The 19,767-nt window shown below is 41.5% G+C and overlaps 1 protein-coding gene across 6 annotated transcripts in view; it reads left to right on the top strand.

Moving 5' to 3' along the window:
- REPS2 (RALBP1 associated Eps domain containing 2) overlaps positions 1–19,767 on the top strand; it is a 208,303-nt gene that overhangs the window by 111,683 nt on the left and 76,853 nt on the right. For 4 of the 6 annotated variants that reach the window (XM_031445822.2, XM_064483370.1, XM_031445821.2 and 1 more), the window contains exons 11-13: positions 902–955; positions 5,356–5,401; positions 8,577–8,713. In XM_031445822.2, the coding sequence (XP_031301682.2) occupies positions 902–955; positions 5,356–5,401; positions 8,577–8,713 (237 nt within the window). The remainder of the gene's footprint in view (positions 1–901; positions 956–5,355; positions 5,402–8,576; positions 8,714–19,767) is intronic. The other 2 variants (XM_064483372.1, XM_064483371.1) reach the window with 1 other exon arrangement.

Below are 19,767 nucleotides of genomic sequence, written 5' to 3'. Positions count from 1 at the left end.
AGGTGGCCTGGGAATTTCTAGAAGAGCAGGAGGAGGCTCCCCCCACCTCCACGCCCATATACAATGCTTTATAATCTATCAGGTCCCTCCTCATACACCGTATTAATGGAGGCTGGTATGTTTTATCACCTAAAATTTAGAGATGAGTAAACTCAAGTTCAGGAGAATGAAACATTTGCATAGTAAGGAAAAGAGCAGAGGTAAGAATCAAGATATTCTAATTCTCAAGCCAGTGTTCCTTCTGTTATCTGATATTGATTCACTACCCATTAATGAAAGGCTTTTCTGAAGGGACTGAAAGTCGGTGAGGCTATTTCAGTTTTTATTGTCGAGGCCTGCCATAGATGCAACTTTGGGAGTTAAACATGAAAAATACATTTCCCATTAGGAAACAATAATTAAATGCTCTCTATTTAAATATTTGCATAGGAGAGACAGGCAGAACTGGACATTGTCTGTAGCAGCAAGTACTCTGATCAGTCTCTTTAATAGTGGGTCTTACTTACCCTTGACTACCCATTTAAATAACCTGGCAAGCTCTAAAAATACTAAAGCCTGACTCACTCCCAGAGAGATCCTGTTGTCTTTGGTATGGATGCAAGGAATGAAAGGGTGTATTTGATACTTCCTGGTAATATTCCTCCTAGCCACTAGAGGCACTCTCTCTGGAACATTGAAAACATCGCTTTGTTCTCTGTAGGAGAACCTGTTATCATACTTTAGGAGGTTTTTATTGTTTTAGTAGGTGCTATAGCAACTTAGAGATTTGTAACACTGTTTTTGTAAGTGTTGACTAGGAATTCTTTGTTTTAATGTAATGTGCCTCAGAAGTAAAATTTTATAGTTTTTTTTTTTCTTTTTTCTTTCTCTCTCTTGTTCTTTAAAAACAAAACACTGTTAGCTTTGACAAGTGCTACAGATGAAGCCTTACCGAAGGACATTTCTGAGGATTCAGGTAGGAGAAAACTGATTTAATATATTTTTATGTAATTATTTCCAATATAAAAACACCCATAGTCTCAGTGAGAAGACTGATTCACCTGTGAATATGTTTCTCTCCAAATATTTGTCTTGTGTTTTACTGTAAGGCAACCTTTTGGTTTCTTTTTTATCCCTTCCTTCTTTTTACGTATGAGAAGAGGGTGATTTCTTCTTAAGTTCTGAATTTACATTTCACCAAAAGTATCTCTCAGTTTAAATTTAGGGTCTCATTGTTACTAAGTGTAAAACTAAGAAGGTTTGGAGTTGGGAAGATTTCAACAAGCCATTGTGGTTTCTGGGTAAGGAGCTGATGGGGTAGATCACCAGGAGCTCCCAGGTGCAGTGTTCCATTTTCAAAGTAAAGATCTCAAATATTTTTGTTATACTTCACCACCAGGGAGGCAAGTCAGTGTGCTTATACATGGAATGGATTCCAAGGAGAAAAATAAAAGTTGTGTTTGCCCAGGTTTTTGGAGAATCAGAACGTCTGTGAACTGTGGAGATGGCTGGACCTGTGTCCTCAGCTTCGTTGATGGAGTCATCATTGAACCAAAATGGACCTGGTTCAAAACAAGCTGGCTAGGGATGGCATTACTGTTTGGTGCTCTGGTTGTGAGAACATGAAAGGAGTTGCTGCATTTTCTTTTATTGTTCTTTCTCTTTATATTTAATAAGTAAATCATGTTTGTTTTGGTTAACTAGCTATCATCCAGGTTTCCTTTGTTTAAAGTTGAAATAAAGGTGTCAATATAACATTGGGGCATATGCTATATAGTACAATATTTCCCAAACACCAGGTTCATTAAAGGTTTAAAAGAGAGTGGTAGAGGTAGAGGAATGAGTTAGGGGAGAGGGAGTGAAGAAGGGAGAGAGAAGGAGGGGGAGGGAGAGGCAGAGGGAGTGAGAATGAATATGAATGAGAATATATGATTGATTTCAGTGATGAGGCCTAAGAACCTGTATTTTTAGGCACCCCTCCCTCCAGGTGATTCTGATGTGCAGCCTATTTTGGGAACCACTACCTCTAGAAAGCGATGTTAAGAAATAGAAAATTAAGAATATAGATCAACTACGACTCCAAGAGTGGTAGGAGTTCTCAGGCCTAGTTTTGGCTTTTGGAACTGATTCGGGTTCCTTCATCATAGGAGAAATGCTTTATTTGTGTGGGACAAACATCTGAGATCAGTTCTTTCCAACTCTAATTCTGGAGCTAAAGTGGATGCGTCCTAGTGTTTGTAAAGTTTGTGTTATTTTACTAGTTACTTAAATTTGGAGAGTTAAATTGTGCTTCTCCAACAGCCTTTGAGGCTAATAATGCTTCCTATTTTTTCCATGAGCATTACGTGTTCTCGAGAATGAGCTTTAGAAGTCATTTTGAACATTCCTTCATTGAATAGGGCGCGGCGTCACCAGCCAGAACCTATCAGGGTGTGCTGCAGTATGTGAAGTCTATCTGACTTAGTTTCCATTCTGCCTGGCAGCATGCTGGGTGGTTTGTGTTTCATTCTTCCCTCTGTTCTTTTTTCTAGAGTGGATTTGAGGGAATCCCTCATTGGAAAATGTATTTAATATCCCCTTTACTGGGGAGTGTTTGCATTCCTAGCAGGAGACTCTAGAATTTTGAGGTAGTGGTTTCTAATTCTGATGGCTGTCCAGGCCATGTGGACAGTTCACCTCAGTTGAGTTGCTGCCTTCTGGAGAGTTAAACTTGAGGCTCGCCCTCTTCTCCTGTTTCTGTTTTCCGGAAAGATGGCATGCCTGGAGTGTTCTAGGAAGTTGTCACTCTTCTTCCCCTTCCCCTGCTCAACGAGAAGCTATGATCCGCCTGTTGGCTTCTGCCTGGATTCCAACACAACATGTCCTTGCCATTTTTGCAGATACTCGCATGCCCCAAGTGCTGAGTCTGACTCTCAGGGGCTTGGAGGCTAATGGAAGACTAAACTAGAACAGTTTTCTCCAGCTTTTTCGCATCTGAAACCTGTGGAGACTTACTGAGCTCTGCCTGGGATCTTGTTTTGCTGGCGAAGGAGGAGCATCTCCCAGTGGTGCTCTTCCTTCTGCACTGGGTAGTGGTGGTGATGATGATAGTGGTGGTGATGCAGAGGATGCGGTGGGTTGCAGGTGGGGTGGGACTGTGTCATCAGGGATTGGAGGTACTCCTTGTTACGTATTTTTCTCATATGCCCGTACCCCTTTCATTGCTGAAACAGTATATATTAGTGGAATCAAATGGATTTCTTAGCTAACGTCACATTCCAGCCTAATTCAACAGGGCACACAGCACGGTGGCAATTGTTTTCTGTATGGCTCGAGGTCTCACAGATGGCGTCAGGCCTGTTCACCCTCCCACCATCGTCTTCGGATGGCTGTGCTGATTCTCCAGTTGCCCCACTGCCAGCGGCCACCTGCGGTCTGGCGGGGTAGAGCAGTTCTCTCCTTCCACTGCCCCGCTCCAACCTGCACCTCCTTTGCTGTCCTAGAGACCAGATTTATAAACTCGAAAAGTTAGGAGTACTGTTCAGCAGTAATATTTTGCAATTCTAAAAAACATGGTTTTTTAAAGGACCTTCACCACCTTCTCTCTCTGTGTGAGAAAGGAGCCGCATTTTTCTCTTCATTCTGTAGGTGAGGAAACTGAGTTTCAGAGAGGTAACAGCTAGTTAGGGTCATGGCCAGGAGGAGCCCCTAGGCCTCAGGACTCCTGGCCTGGTCTCCATTGCTCAGCCACACCCCTCACCCCATCTGTCTGTCTATCTCTCACTAGCAGGGTTCACCCCTCTTTCCACACCCACTCCCACCCCAGCAAGAAGACAAAGATAATGGCAGTGAACAGAGGAATTAACGGTCACCACGGTCTGGTTCGGGGAATAGTCTTTTAACATGGCCAAGACTTCTCCTGCCCTCGTATTTCTGGAAGGCAGTGGGGCCTGAGAGAGAAGCTGGACCTGGCTGCGGGCGGCCTGCTCAGAGGGCAGCCCTCAGCCCTGTGGTGAGTTGGGTCCTACCGTCCGCCCAGCCCCGGGGCAGCCTGCTGGGCTGGGGGAGAGGCTCTCCAGGGCCGCTCTCCTCACCTCCTGGGCTCTGCAGGAGGGGCAGGTGCCAATGCACAGGATGGGCGAGGCCGGGCTCATGCTGCACTCCTCAGGCTTCCCGTGCTTCCCAGGACTCTGATGGCCTTTCAGCGGTTTGAGGTTGGAAGCTGCCTGTGTTCTCATCACAAGAAGCCAGAATGCTTCGGTTGGGAGAAGTGCCTTTCTTGTGCCACTGACCATAGCTAAGGGAGTATGTGTTGCTGGCTTGCTTTGTGCCTTGTTAGCATCTCAGCCCCCCATTCTGCCCTGCTTTCTACCCCCAGGAGTTTAATGCTCATCATCAATCCAGCATGCTTCATACCGAGGAGGGGTTTTGTCTTTGGAGTAATGTAAAAGAGGATGGGGTAATGCAGCGAGACATTTTCTTTCTGGAAAAAATTGTGCAAACAATATACAAACTATTTTCTTCTTGTTCCTAGTTAGTAGCAAGGTTTTTTTTTAATGAATTTTTGTAACATTTTATGATGAAAAAGTTGCAATGTTTGCAAAACCTTAGCATAGCCAGTGGTTTCTAAAGTTGTTTTCATAGAGGATTGAAAACATAAAAAGAGGATTAATGTTTTTGTAAATATTTCCCATTACTCCCAACAACGATGATGGGAAAGCAGGCTCCATGCATGTCGGTAGTGAACAAGCTAGTTTATGATTTAAATTGGAGTAGGAAAAGTTGTACGGTTGACAAAATGTTTTAATGATTTAACTCCATAATATTCTCTGTATGATTTGGTCACAGAAATGTGGGACATAAGAATATTTTCTTATGGGAAAAGCTGCGTAGCTCGTGTCAACTTAATTGTGGGAGCTTTGATTTCTTGTGGTCGTGCTTTTCTGGTAATGTATTTTAAGAAAATCTTAAAATATGTAGCCCAATAGATTTCTTGGTAGCCTTTAGGGGAGACTGGTTCAAAACCTATTACTGGGCTCTTACGATAGACCAAGAAACCTTCATGTCTGAGCCCATTATATAAATAACCTCTTGAGAGGGTTGTCTTTTTAGGCTGGAATTTCTTTATTAATCAACTTAGATTTGAGATTGGCCTCTTAGCTAGTGCTCTGACAAAAGGAAAACTGTATTGTTTTTTCTTTCCTGTTGATTGTGCCTTTAGCTTTAGAAATAAAATTACAGAATCATGAAAACGTGGAAGCAGTCAAGTTCTCCACAAAGATGCCTGTACCTCAGATTTAGCCACTGATGTGTTCTGTACTAGCTCACATGCTGCTTATACACCTGTTTAACTGCAGCCATGAAACCCAAACAAACAACAACTAATCTTTGTTTCAGCCACTCCTAAGGATTCCAACAGTCTCAAAGCAAGACCAAGATCCAGGTAGTATTTGTTTAATTTCTGCTTTAATGCCCTTTGTGCCCTGTCCCTGACCAGAAATAAACCTTCCAACCCAAAGCCCAACCCACAATCCCCTTTTCCCTTAGACTTGAAGCTCTGAGTGAGTGCTTGCATCCCTAGGGGCCTGGCTGGAGCCTGCAGCACAACGCAGTGTGGGGAGACTAGTTTCTGTGTTTCTTTGTGCGGGAAGATGGGGCTGCTGCTCTCTGGTCACGTGACGTGAAGAAGTGGCTGTATGATAGGAGCTACCTGTTGTGGGCTGATAATGAATAGGGGGAAGCAGCTTTGAAAAGAAGGAAATATGGACAAAAGATACCTAACATTGACATTTCCTACCGTGACAAGGTGACCGCCAAAAAGTAAGAAGTCTGGGTGGTGAAATCTAGAGTAGGGAAGGAAAATGCTTTGGCGATTTCAGTGAGGCCCAGAGCTTCAGGTAAGCAGTGCTTATGTCTGTTGCATCCTCTTAGAGCCTCTTCTCAGCTTCACAGTTTTTAAATCAGTAGAGACTAGTTGAAGAGCGACAGCTAGTAAGGCAGTGCTGTGGTTGACATCAGACGGCAGGCAGGAGGAGCGAGGAGAAATACAGAAACACTAATGGACCTACTAGAACCTCAAAGAAGGGAATGGAATTGGGACCACTCTTCACCAGTAGACTGCGGTGGAAGACAGGACGCTGCGTGTGCTTTCTAAGTTTTGCCTTAGCTCTTAGTGAATTTTTTCCTTTTTTGGCTACTAGATGCATTCCTGAGAAAGTGAATTTACACCTGACCATATTTTATATGCTTGAAATACTGCCATTTAAGGAAATCTCGTCTCCTTGTAAATCACAGAGTTACCCCCTTAGTTTATCTTCTATGTCTGGATTCTCCAGATTGGAGTTTTGTTTCCTTGTTTATAGAAGGTTCAGCTATATATGTTCATATTTAAAAAAAATAATAGATACAGTACCAATTCGTACCAATTCATTTTGTTACCAAAAAAAGGTATAGTCATTATTTCTCTCTATGGCCACCATGTTTACTCATCCTGTTTTTAAAGGATGAATGGGTCTTTTACAAATTAGTCTGTACTGGCTTTAGAAAGTAGGAATAGTAACATTTATCTGCCCTCGTAGTAGGAAAATCCTTTTCTGAACAGCAGAAATCTGCTCATGTGTACTATGTTAACTGTAAATTGAACCTCACAGTTTTTCCTTCTACTGACTTTCCTTCCCAAAGCAAGTGAAATGACAAAATCTCAGTCACTTATTCTATTATTAATATCTCTGGCTAAATTTTATATGTTATTCTCTTGGTCTAATTTGGATGTTTTTATTTTCACTCTTCCTTACTGGGCCTTTACCAAGACCAAGAAAATTGAATTATTTTTATCTTCCTTTTTAGAATAATAAAGCATTGTGGAAATGGAAGAGAAAGAGGGAAAATCACCCTTCTGACACTATTATATTCATCATTTTGTTGATTCCCTGCATTTATATTTTAATTGGTTGCAGTCATAGTTTTATAGTATTACTTATTTGATACTCATTTAACTTTCCATATGAAAATGTAAATACACAGGTTATATATGGAAATAAAATGGAATAAGATGTGGTATGAGATAGTGTACTCAACTGTATGTGTGTATATATACACACACCACAGGATCACATGCACATGATTTATACACACGTTATTATTTTTCCTTTTTGAGTGAAAAATGTCACTAAAGCTATATCTAGCATAGAAAGTTCTTTTTATTTCTAGCTAGGGTCTCTCATTTCCTTTTTAAATCAAGAGTTCGCATTTGAAACCTCCGTTGTCCTTTTCTGTCAGTTCCCTTTTATTCTGCTTGAAAGTACCAGAGCCCTCTTCCTGCTAGCGCCTGCATGCCTTTGCCTTGCCTGTCTTGCCAGTTATGCTACAGGGACCACCCCAGAGCATGTCACATGCCATTATGGTGGCTTTATTAAAGATTGCAACCTTGCATGACAAACAAAACTCTCGACTACCACAAAGAAACCTTGAGGAACTTATTTAGAAAGATAAAAACTTGCCGCGTCAAAACCAGCTTTACTAAGAATTGAAGTTGCTTAACAGTAGTTGATAGATTCTAATTTCATGAGCGCTACTGTAATAGCTAAATACCAAGAACGGTTTTCTGAGGTTAATCTGTCTCTAGGATACATCTCTGATTCAAAGGTCATTTTCTTCTATGACGTGAAGTTAGCCGAGAGGCTAAATAGAACAGATGTAAGACATGCACGTCCACTTCTTAGAAAATCAAATTGGGAACTCATCCACAAACCTGTTCCTAAGCAATGGACTAATGTAGTGGGTTGAATTAATTTAGAGAATAAGTAGGTCTCTAGTAAATAGTCTAGTTACTCCTGCCTGAAGTTTTCTTCTCTGGCTCATAGTATCAGAACATTTTGAAAATGAAATTTAGAAACAGTGAGAGGCTGGAGTTTGGATCAAATTCAAGCAACTTTCTAGCTATGTGACCTCTAGCAAGTGACCTAGTTCCCTTTTCACTAAATGCCATTAATTGGAGTTATAATCTCAGAAATTGCTCCTGCCTTGTTACAGATTGAGGGAGAAGGTTAAGAGGTGGCTTTAGCTTTGAAAATTTCCCCAAACCCATGTTTCTCTTGGTAAGACAACCAAGACCCTTCAACCCGCTCGATGTGTATTTTCCTTCTCTGAATTTCATTTGTGGCATATTCTGTTGAACATCTGATTCTTACTTTCAGCCTGTCTGTCCCAGTTCCATATGTGTCTGTTATCACATTTGCATGTAAACAGGAGAAAAGTTCTGCAGTCAGCTAATACCGCGAAGCCCTTCTGTTAAAGCATGGAAGGACCTAAGTGGAAGGGTTAGCATGTTATTCTTGTTAACAGTTTCAATGGAAACAGATTTGAATTTACAGAAAGCTTTTCCTCTGGTTAAGGTGTAATAAGAGCAAAGAGGTTAAAGAAGGTTCTGATCTGGGTTGGGGTTGGGTGCTTGCTGCAGGTGGTGTGGCATCTGAGCTCCAGTACAGCGCGTGGCTGCTCCGGGCGCTTGCCAGGCCTTTGCAGCCACTTTGACTTCTGTGGGTATTTTCCGTTTCAGCCCAACTTCGCTGAGTGAAGCTTTGCTGTCTCCCTTCTGACCTTCCCTTATTTTGCTGCAGATCTTATTCTAGCACCTCCATAGAAGAGGCCATGAAAAGGGGCGAGGACCCTCCCACCCCGCCACCGCGGCCACAGAAAACCCATTCCAGAGCCTCCTCCTTGGATCTGAATAAAGTCTTCCAGCCCAGTGTGCCAGGTGAAGTGCCCTCTGCACCCCAGCCCTTCCCTTTCCTGTGGGAGTCAGTGGATGGGTGTCTGCCACGGAGGCCTCTGTGAGTCCAGAGAACGAGCAGACCTGGCCATTTCCTGTCCTGGGAAGGTCTCCACAGTGCTGTGGTGTTCTTGGGAGGGAAGGCATTTCTAGGCAGATAGGTATCACATGTGTCTGGAGCCTCGCCCACACTTGCTGTGGACCAAGACTTAGGAAGTTCTGTACCAAGAGGATGAAAATGTTTCAACCCCAGACAGCCCAGTGAGCGTGTGGCCGCGGTTTTGTTCTCTGCCTCATGATAATTTGTATACAAGATTGCCATCTGTCACTTCCTCAGATGCTTATGCCGTTTCTGTGAAGGATCTTGGTGATCAATGCCTGGCCACAGTTTTCTGCATTTTACCTTTCCAGTGAGGGTCCTGTAGGGCTTAATGCTAAGGGGCTCTGCTTTTGAAATCTGACTGATGCTTCGGTATTTGGTGTGGGTGTCTAGGGCAAGGGCTCCTTCAGGTAGGCTGGGGCTTCTGGGATTGGGACTTTGTTGAGCCAGCTGCTGCACAGCTGGGCTGGAGGTGGAAAGGCTGGAGGGGCCTGTCTGCTCCCCTCGAAGAGGAGACGTCCTCCTGGGGAGCCTGCGGAACAGCAGGTGAGGGCCATGCCTTCATGTTAGTGAGAGTGCGAGGATGCAGAGCCGTCCCAAGTATTATTTTGGGAGCAGCAAGAGCCTTTCCACTGACTAATGCAGGCAAGCTATAAATACAGTGATTTCCTGGAACTTTTTCTATATCTAGGTGCATTTTAAATCAAGCCAACCTCAGATGCTAGTGATTTGCAGATTATTATCTTTTCTACTAAAGCAAGAAAAGACTCTCCTTGGCTCACACATTAGCATGACCCCTGTGTCCCAGCAGAGCTCAGTCTGTTTTATTTGTTCTAATAAAGTACTCTCCTCACAGTAAAGTTATAGATTGTTTTTTAATATACTAGAATCTGGAACTCCCTCTGAAATTTGATTCTCTGCCATGAGTTCATCAGATAAAAATTTTTCTTGAATTTCCCCCCATACTTTGATCCAAGTTCTGGCATAATTTCATAGTAACTGGTATTTGGAGTGGGAGTAGCCATGGATGATGATGCGATAAAAATTTCACATGGCTAGTGGATTATGACCTAGAAGATGTTTCTGTAGATGGAAGAAGATTAAAACAATCTTGGGCAACTCTCTCCATGTGGTTTCCTTGCTAGGAGAGAGGCTGGAAATGTGCACGCGTCTCTCAGGCTGTGTCTCTCCCTGAGAGGAGTGAGTGCCAGCTGTGCTGGAAAATGGACATGCTGTGGCTTTTATGACGTTGTGTCATAGAGTGGAAGAGACAAGACTGGATTTCGAGTCCAGCTCAGCTACCTGTTAACTATTTGATTTTCAGCAAGTTGCTTAATCTTTTCTGCATCCCAGATTCCTAATCTGGAAAACAGGGTCAGGACTCCACAATTATAGGGTGTTGATGAGATAATAATGAAATCCAAATAGCACCATGTTTGGCCCCTGGGCACTCATTCCCACAGAAGACTGATGAGGGAAAGGAGTCTGAGCAAGGCCCCCTGACGCCCTTCATCACCAGTGGAACAATTCTGTGATTTGTTCCCCACAATTCTGAGAGGGCTTGCTGAGGGACCAAGCCGCTGGCCCTGTCATCCCCCTTCCATGAACACATCCTTTCTTGGCTTGCTTCCCTCCTGCCCGGTCGTATTGTCCCCACACCTAAATCAAATGCCTGGTCCCAAGTCCTTGCCTTAGGGGCTGCTTTCAGGAAAACCTGAATTAAGACGGCTTCTTTTTACGTCACCAACTTTGATATGACTTCAAGAGGATAAGTAATTTGGTTTGATAAATGCCAAAGAAGAGCTGGGTGGGTGACATCTGCATTCATAGCTGAATTCCATTGTCTCTTCAGGAGAGGTGTACACAAATGAAATTTTAATGAGAGTTTAAATTGATCACATGGAGAACAGAGCATTTCTGCAGCATGAAAACCAGGTCATACCATTGCATCTACTTAATTTGTTTCCAGCCGGGTTAATTCTCACAGGAAAGTACAAAGGTCTGTCTAAATTATGTAGAATTTCAGTGTATTGCATATTGCTAGAGATTACTTATTGAAATTCTGACAAAGTAGGAAAGCATGAGGTCAGGTCTAAACCAATCAGAATAGTGCACCCAGAGAGCACCATGGTGACCGTGTGGTGACCCCTCTGCAGCACTTGTCTTTATGTGTTACTCTAGGTAAGCTGGGTCACTCTGTGCTTGCTGTGCCGTCTCCCGAGCTTCTTAATTAACCATCTTGCAGTGTCGTGTCTTCCAGCGGCTGTGTCGTGTCTCCACAGCGATCTGGATGTGCTGTGATGGATCATGCCCTATGGGAGGCTTTTCTCTCCCCTGCCTCCCTGTACCCCTGTCCCTTGCCTCCCTGTCTTCCTCTCCTTCTCCCTTCCTCATCCACTCCTCTCCCATCCTGCGCGCTCTCCTTGCTCTTTTCTCCTGGCCTCCTCTCCGCTTTCCCCTCTCTCTCCCCTGCTCCCACCCCCAGGCCTGGACCTCTCTTTCCCAGGCTCCCCTCCAGGCTCACTTTGTCCTCATGTTATAAACAAGGCAGAGGCTATTAATGACTTCGTATCCGTATCTTTGTTTCCTCACCTACTTATTTTCTTGGACCGAATCCTAGAGGTCAGAGGTGCTGAGTCAAAGGTCATACGTGTTTCAAGTGTGGACAGATGTTGCCAAACTGTAATGTAGGAAACTGGTACCTGTCAACTCACCCTACCGCTAGCATCATCTGAGAGTGTTTCCTCACGCCCTCACCAGCACTGGCTAACGTTCATCTTTTTAATCAGTATCTGTCTGATAGACAGATGTTTGCATTTCCATGATTCTTACTGAGCCTAACTGTCCTTTCATATCATTATTGGATATTACTATTTCTTCTTTTGTAAATTGCCCGCGAGGAGGCACACCCAGCATCTGTTGATGCATCTCTTTGCCTAACCACTGGGGCTGCTTGTCTCCGCCTCACTTTTCCTCTGAGATTCTGGACCTGTCTTATCTCAAGCACTTAGGAATGTGAGGGTGGCCTGGGGAAGCTAACCTAACCTATTCCTTCACAAGGTCCATGTTCTTCCAGGCCCTAGTACCCTATCTTTTGGCCAGCTTTATCACTTCAGACAGACTCTACTGAGGCCACTCTGTTTATAACAATAGAAGAATAAGGAAAGGTTAAAAAAAAAGAGGGGAAGATGATATGTGATGAAACGAGATGAGAACTTGAGTTAAAAGGGAAAGATAAAATGAAGCCAGTGTTTTTAAAAATGAAGACCACAGGATTGTGAAAAACAGAGTGAATGAGGCTAAGTTACTGAGTCAGAGTAACCTGAAGTGGAGTGATAGCATAGAGAAGAAATAGGATGGACAGAAGATGCCAAGAAGCAAGATGAAAGAGGGAAATGAAGAAAAAGGTGACATGGTTGTTACACAGGAGTGATGGTATTTACGCAAAGGGAGAAGCAGATACCCTAAGAACCTGTAGAGACTGAGGGGAGGAGAGCCCGCAGACTCGGTGTGGGATTCTGATAGGATTCAGAGGACTCTTTGGAAGGAAGGAATAGCTCAGAAGTGGGTGGTATTAATACCTTCAAATTTATGGTGATAGGTAACATGATATGGGGAGGAATAAGAAAGGGCTGATTTAAGATGTAAATCTACAAAAAATGACTGAGGCCAGCTCTTGCAGTGTGGGACAACTGGCTTTAACTTTGCTATCTGCAGAGAGGGTGTGAACATGTGACTTAGAGGGGTCTGGACTGTCTCAGGGCTCTAGCTAAGTGGTTGCTGGCATTACACCTAAAGCGTGTGTTTTCACAGGGCGAAGTTGTCCTAATAGGATGGCTGTGTGTAAAAGGGAGAGCGCCTTTGTCATTGCTGAGCCAAGTCGTGTTGTCTCGCAGTTGCACACAGCTGCTGTGTTTGAAGTCTAAGGTTGTGATGACGCAAGCATACAAAGTCTAGAGGCAGTGAAACCTGGGACTTGTGATGTTTAGATTCTATAGCTCTATACGTAGAGCCACAAAACATATTTTGTTACTGAAATTCCTGTAAGAAAAATCACACAGTAAAGGTGATATTTTTTACATCCTCACCTCTTTTTCCTCACTGAAACAGTTGTTTTGATGAGGTTTTTTTTCTCCCCTCATAAAAGGGTTTCTTCTGTTTCACTGTGTGGGGGTGGGAACTCTCCTCCTCCCACTGTTGACACTGTCCTGCCTCCCCCAAAGCCACGCCTAAGGTTTGCAGCCTGAGGTCTCCGTAAGTGTTGGCCAGCCACCGCAGTCTGCCTCTGCTCCAACAGCCCTGTTCCAGTAGTGGAGCATCACCTGGCTGAAGGGGCAGAGGTCGTCTGGAGGAGACATAGTCATCCCTTTGAAGCTTCAGACCAGGAGCCCTCATCATTTCCACGCAGATCTAACTGGGGAAACCTAGTCCATGGATAGAGCTTGCTGCCAGGTAGCTGGAATTGAAGTCTCTGGCAGGCCAGCCATTTCCCAGTGACACCCCGCTTACTGTAAGAGAGGAGAGTGGATGTTGGTGGACAGCTCTTTCCACCACATCCCATATGGCCAAATACTTTGAGATCCACATATTAAAACCATTGTGATGGCCAAACAAAATACATCCATGGGTGGTATCTGCCCATGGGTAGCTAGTGTTCTGTCTCTGCTTCAGACATACTGATAATAGAAGTATACTCCATGGTGAAGAAATTATGGTACATCCATATCATGGAATCTTCTGAAGCTGTTAAAAAGATTAAGGTATGTGTACTAAATGGAGAGCTTATCTCAGATAAGTCAAAAAGGCATGGTGCAGGGTATGTATGTTCTGAATTGTGTAGACAGTTTCTGGAAGGACACTTAAGAAAGTGGTGACAGTGATTGCCTCTGGGGAAGAGAGTAGGATGACTAGGGACCACGAGTAAGAGAGAAACTTACTTTTCATTGAATATCCGTTTGTATCTTTTTAATCTTGTCTCATGTACAGATACTACCGAGCACAAAAAATTTACTTTTCACCCTATAGCTGCAGTGATCAGATGGTAACTGAGAGTACCAGAGCTGGCCTTCCCCGCTAAGTTTTTCTGTTTCAGACTTGCCTACCATTCTGTATTCAGGATATTTTTATGACAAGTCTGCTGCCACCTACCTCCTAGAATGCAGCTGAGATGACAGAAGCACTCCAGAGCATTCTTTCAGACTATGATACTCTGATACGTTTTTTGAATTCCTCTTCAGTGCTCCTCCAACACTGAGGAATAGTTTTAGAAGACTTCTTGTAGTCTCCATTGTGAGACATAGGATGGCCCAGGGGTAGTGATGAGGGCTCTGTCTTAACTTGGGAGGCAGCGACGGTGGAGGGTATGTTTATTCAATGCTGAGGTGAGAACAGCCTGTCCTGTGTTTTCTACAGATGAATCTTTCTTTCTGCAATATGAGAAAAGTTAAGCCCTTTGGGAATAAGAGATGTTCTCAAGACAAAATTTACCTTTCAAGTTTTCTAAAGGATGAATTTGGCCACACAGATGCCTTTGACCTTACAGATTTCCTTATTGTATCATTGCTGTGAGAGGTACTTGTTCCCTTTTAAAATCTTACAGGATTGTAAAATCGTGTAGAATTATGGGATTCTTGCCCCATATCCAAACTTTGGGTTTGCAGTACATAGCCAGCCAAGAGTTCAGTTTGGCATTCTGGGCAGTTTTTTTTTTTAAATGAAAGCTTTATTGAGATATAATCCAAATTGTATGAAATTCATCCTTTTAAAGTATACGATTCAGAAGTATATTCATAGTATTGTACAACCACCAGCATTATCCAATTTGACAACATTTTCATCATCCCCAAAAGAAACCCCACACCTGTTAGCAGTCATTCTCCATCCCATTTTTCTCTCCCCTCAGCTTTGAGCAACCAGTAACCTACTTTCTGTTTCTATGAATTTGCCTGTTCTGGACATTTCATATTAATGGAATCATACAATGTATGTTCTTTTGTGACAGACTTCTTTCACTTAGCATAATGTTTGCAAGATTTATCCATGTTGTAGCATGAATCAGCATGTCATTCCTTTTATGGATGAATAATACTATGTTGTACAGATATGGCCATTTATTTAGCCATTTATCAGTTGATGGACATTTTGGTTATTTCCACCTTTTGACTATTATAAATAATAAAGCTATGAACATTCATGTACAAATTATTGTGTAAACGTATGTTTTTCTTTTTCTTGGGCATGTATGTGGGAATGGAATTTCTGAGCTATGTGTTAACTCTTTGTTGAGCATTTTGATGAATTACTGAACTATTGTCCAAAGCAGCTGCACCAGTTTACCATCTCACTAGTTATATATGAGGATTGCATTTTCTTCATATCTTTGTAACGCTTGTTATTGTCTGTCCTTTTTATTTTAGCCATCCTAGTAGGTATGAAGTGGTATCTTATCTTGGTTTTCATTTGCATTTTCTAATGACTAATGATGTTGAACATCTTTTCATGTGCTTATTGGCCACATTTATGTCATCTTTGGAGAAATGTCTATTCAAAATCTTTGCCCATTTTTAAATTGGGTTATTTGTCTTTTTTGTTGAGTTGTAAGGGTTCTTTCTATATTCTGGATATACCTCTCTCTTCAGATATATGATTTGTAAATATTTTCTCTCATTTTGTGAGTTGTCCTTTCAACCTTTTCAGTCGTGTCCCTTGAAGTGCGAAAGTTCTTAATTTTAATGAAGGCTAGTTTTTCTGTTTTTCTTTTGTCACTTAATGATTTTTGGTGTCATATATAAGAAGGCATTGCCTAGGACATAAAAATTTACTCCTCTTTTAAGAGTTTTATCTTTTTAGCTCTTACATTTAGGTCTGTGATCCATTTTGAGTTGATTTTTGTATATGGTGTGAGATAGGGGTTCAGAATTAATTTTTTTGAATGTGGCAGTCCAGTTGTCCCAGTACCATTTGTTAAGAAAATGATTAATTCCCCATTCAATTTTCCAGTTGACCATAAACACAAAGGTTTATTTCTGGACTCTCATTTCTTTCTCATTGATCTCTATGTCTGTCCTTAGGCCAGTACCATACTGTCTTGATTATTGCAGAACTGTCATAAATTTTGAAATTGGAAAGTGTATGTCTACCTACTTTATTCTTCTTTTTCAATATTGTTTTGGTTTTTCTGGGTCCCTTGTATTTTCATATGAAATTTAGGATCAGCTCATCAATTTCTGTTAAAAAAAAAAAGCCAGTTGGGATTTTGCTAGGGATTGCATTAAATCTGTGAATCGGTTTGGTTAGTATTGCTCTTTTTTTAAAAAATAGTGTTGCTGTCTTAACAATATTTTCCCCCAACTTTATTGAGGCTAATTGACAAATAAAAGTTGTATATATTTATGGTATATAACATGATATTTTTCATTTTAACAATATTAACTCTTCCAGTCTTAATGGAAGGATGTATTTCCATTTATTTAAGTATTTAGTTTCATTCAACAATGTTTTGTCATTTTTAACACACAAATTTTGTACTTCTTCAAATTCTTAAGTATAGATAGCCCCCTGTATCCTCAGGTTCTGCATCCACTGATTCAACCAATTGTGAATTGAAAATATTAGGAGGAAAAAAATTCCACAAAGTTCCAGAAAGCAAAACTTGACTTTGCTGTGTGCCAGCAGCTATTCATGTATCATTTACCTTGTATGAGGTATTACAAGTAATCTAAAGCTGAGTTAAAGTATATGGGAGGATGTGTGTAGGTTATATGCAAATACTACATCGTTTTATATAAAGGACTTCAGCATTCTCAGATTTTTGTATCCATGGGGAGTCCTAGACCCAATCCCCCATGCATACTGAGGAATGACTATATTTTATTTTGATTTTATCCTAAAGGGAATTGTTTTCTTTTTTTAAAACTTTTTTTATTGAGTTATAGTCATTTTACAATGTTGTGTCAAATTCCAGTGTAGACCACAATTGTTCAGTTATGCATGAACATACGTGCATTCATTGTCACATTCTCTTTTGCTGTGAGCCACCACAAGATCCTGTATATATTTCCCTGTGCTACACAGTACAATCTTGTTTATCTACTCTACATTTTGAAATCCCAGTCCCTTCGCACCCACCGTCCCCCGGCAACCACTAGTTTGTATTCTATGTCTATGAGTCTTGTTTCTGTTTTTTTTTTTTTTTTTTTTTTAGATTCTGCATATGAGTGATCTCTTATGGTATTTTTCTTTCTCTTTCTGGCTTACTTCACTTAGAATGACATTCTCCAGGAACATCCATGTTGCTGCAAATGGCGTTATGTTGTCGGTTTTTATGGCTGAACAGTATTCCATTGTATAAATATACTACTTCTTTATCCAGTCATCTGTTGATGGACATTTAGGCTGTTTCCATGTCTTGGCTATTGTAAATAGTGCTGCTATGAACATTGGGGTGCAGGTGTCATTTTGAAGTAGGGTTCCTTCTGGATATATGCCCAGGAGCGGGATTCCTGGGTCATATGGTAAGTCTATTCCTAGTCTTTTGAGGAATCTCCATACTGTTTTCCACAGTGGCTGCACCAAACTGCATTCCCACCAGCATAAAGGGAATTGTTTTCTTATTTTCATTTTTGAATTCTTCATTGCTAGTGGATAGAAATATAATTGGATTTTGCCTATTGATCTTATATCCTATAACTTTTTTGAACTTGTCTGTTAGTTGTCTGGACATATCCTTAACTTAGATAATGAGATAGGGAACATACTCATTATTGGACTTCTCGTTGCTTAACTAATCCTACAGCTGCCCACAAATCAAGGAGGAAATACTTTTTGATGTTTAGGAAACATTGAAAGAATCATTACTGAATGCTTGTATTCAGTTTTACTTTTTCTCTCATATGTGAAACCCAGTGATCTAGCCCCATTTATTGAATAGTGTATTCTTTACCCATCAATATGCATTGTCCACTGTGTTCTAAGCAGTTGCCATATTTTCAAGAGTTGTTTCCGGGCTCTCTACTCCATTAACTCACACTGGTGTAATAGTGATCATGGCTGATAAGAATTCGAGGCTTACTTTGTACAAAGGTCACATTGAAAGCACTTTATATGCATTATCTCTTATCCTCACAACAATCCTGATGAGGTAGATGCTGTTTTATCTTTATTTTAGAGGTGCGGAAACTGAGGTACAGAAGTTCATTTGACCAAGGTCATGGAGCTAGTTGGTGGTGAGCTAGGGCTTAAACTCATGCATTCGAGTGCTGGAGCCCACACTCTGCTGCCTCAAGAAGGGGCAAGTATTTCTCTTCTTCTCTTCTCTCTACCCTACTTGCCTCTCCCAAGTTGTCTGCCTGGCCAGATATTTTCTAGGCGTGTCTCTATTCAGCTGCCTCTGCCGCAGATTGAGTTCTTAAAGACAGGATAGAAGGCAGAATGCTGTTATTCCTGTTGGTCACAGGCTTCGCCTTGTTTCGCCAACCAGCTGAAGATCTGGACTCATCTGGGCAGTTGGCTGCTAGTACAGTTGGTTTGAAGGGCCAGGAAATCCCTTCTAATTTTCTAGACTTGAATTCTTGCTTTTAGGCCTGATCTTGTTTGTGGAGGGGGTCTATCGTTAGAAGTGACACACTCAGAACTCATAGTGACAGAGTGTTGAGGTTTCCCTTTGGGCTTCTCAGTAGTTGATCGACAAGAGGTGTTGGCTACAGTATAGTGTCACTTTGTCAGGAGATTTGAAGTCTAGAAGTTCATTTAAACATAGAGAAGTTTATGTGTGTGGGTTGTTGGGCTAGATCAACATTTTTGGAGGTAAAAATACAGTCTGCATAGTTCAAGTTTTTCTGTGCCAGTATTCACGTGTTCATCCAGATTGAGGCCAATCTCAGCCTTTGGAAGCTGTGGTTGCAGTGTATTGTCTGTCTTTGGCTTCCTTTTGCCTATTCCTATTCCTTTATCTATTTATAGGGGTTTCTTCTTTTCTAGTAAGTTATGTGAAAGTTTCTCTAGTAGCATAGTGTATAATTTGTATCTGTAGAGAAGAAAAACCTGAAGAAGGATTACAAAGGCTTGCCGAGGTGAGGGTACAGCTGATTTTGCTGTTGGACGCATTACATCTTTTAGATCCACTATCCAGTTTTACACCTGCCCTTGGCTCTCTGAATGCTTGATTATACTTGCTAAGAGCTTTGGTGCATAATCTCATCTGTAATTTCATACATAAATACTTCATAGGTATCTCTAAAAGTTAAGTCCTTTTTAAAACAAATGAATAAGCCTTTATCATGTGTAACAAAATTAGCAGTGATCCTTTACTGTTATGTAATATCTAGTCAGTGTTTAGGGTCCCTGAATTGCCTCAAGAATATCTTTTTATAGTGTCTTGTTTCAATCAGGATCCAAACAAGGGCTGCATGCACAGTGTACTTGTTTTGACATCTTTAAGTTTCTTTTAATTGATAGGGTCCATCTTCAACTCCTCTCTTGCTATTCACTCATTCATAAGAAAATCATCCATCCTGTAGATATTTCCTTGTTCTGTATTTGGCTTGTTCTCTGTTCTTCCATCTGCTGTATTTCCTATAAACAGTAGGTAGATCTAGACTTGATTAGAATCAGATTCTATTTTTGGCAAGAATACTTCCTGGTGATGATGTGTACTTCCTACTGCGTCACATTAGGATGTATCTAATGTCTGATGTCTTTGTTTTTGTCATGTTTTATTGATCATTGGGTTCACATAGTATTCACCTGATTCATCCATTATGACAAAGATCCCCAACAGCCTTTCAAATAAGGATTTAATGGGTATTCCTCATCATTGCCTACATCTAGTGGTGTGTTTGTAAATGTTTAACAGCTGGCCATTGTCAATTTTTGTGGTACAGACATTCCTGCCATGGCCAGTTTCACTCTTACTGATGTGTCACTGGATGTGGGGTTGGAA

The sequence above is a fragment of the Camelus dromedarius genome, chromosome X (assembly GCF_036321535.1).
Source record: "Camelus dromedarius isolate mCamDro1 chromosome X, mCamDro1.pat, whole genome shotgun sequence".
Lineage (NCBI taxonomy): Eukaryota > Metazoa > Chordata > Mammalia > Artiodactyla > Camelidae > Camelus > Camelus dromedarius.
Note: the sequence above shows the minus strand (reverse complement) of the source record. Positions and strands in the feature narration are given on the sequence as shown.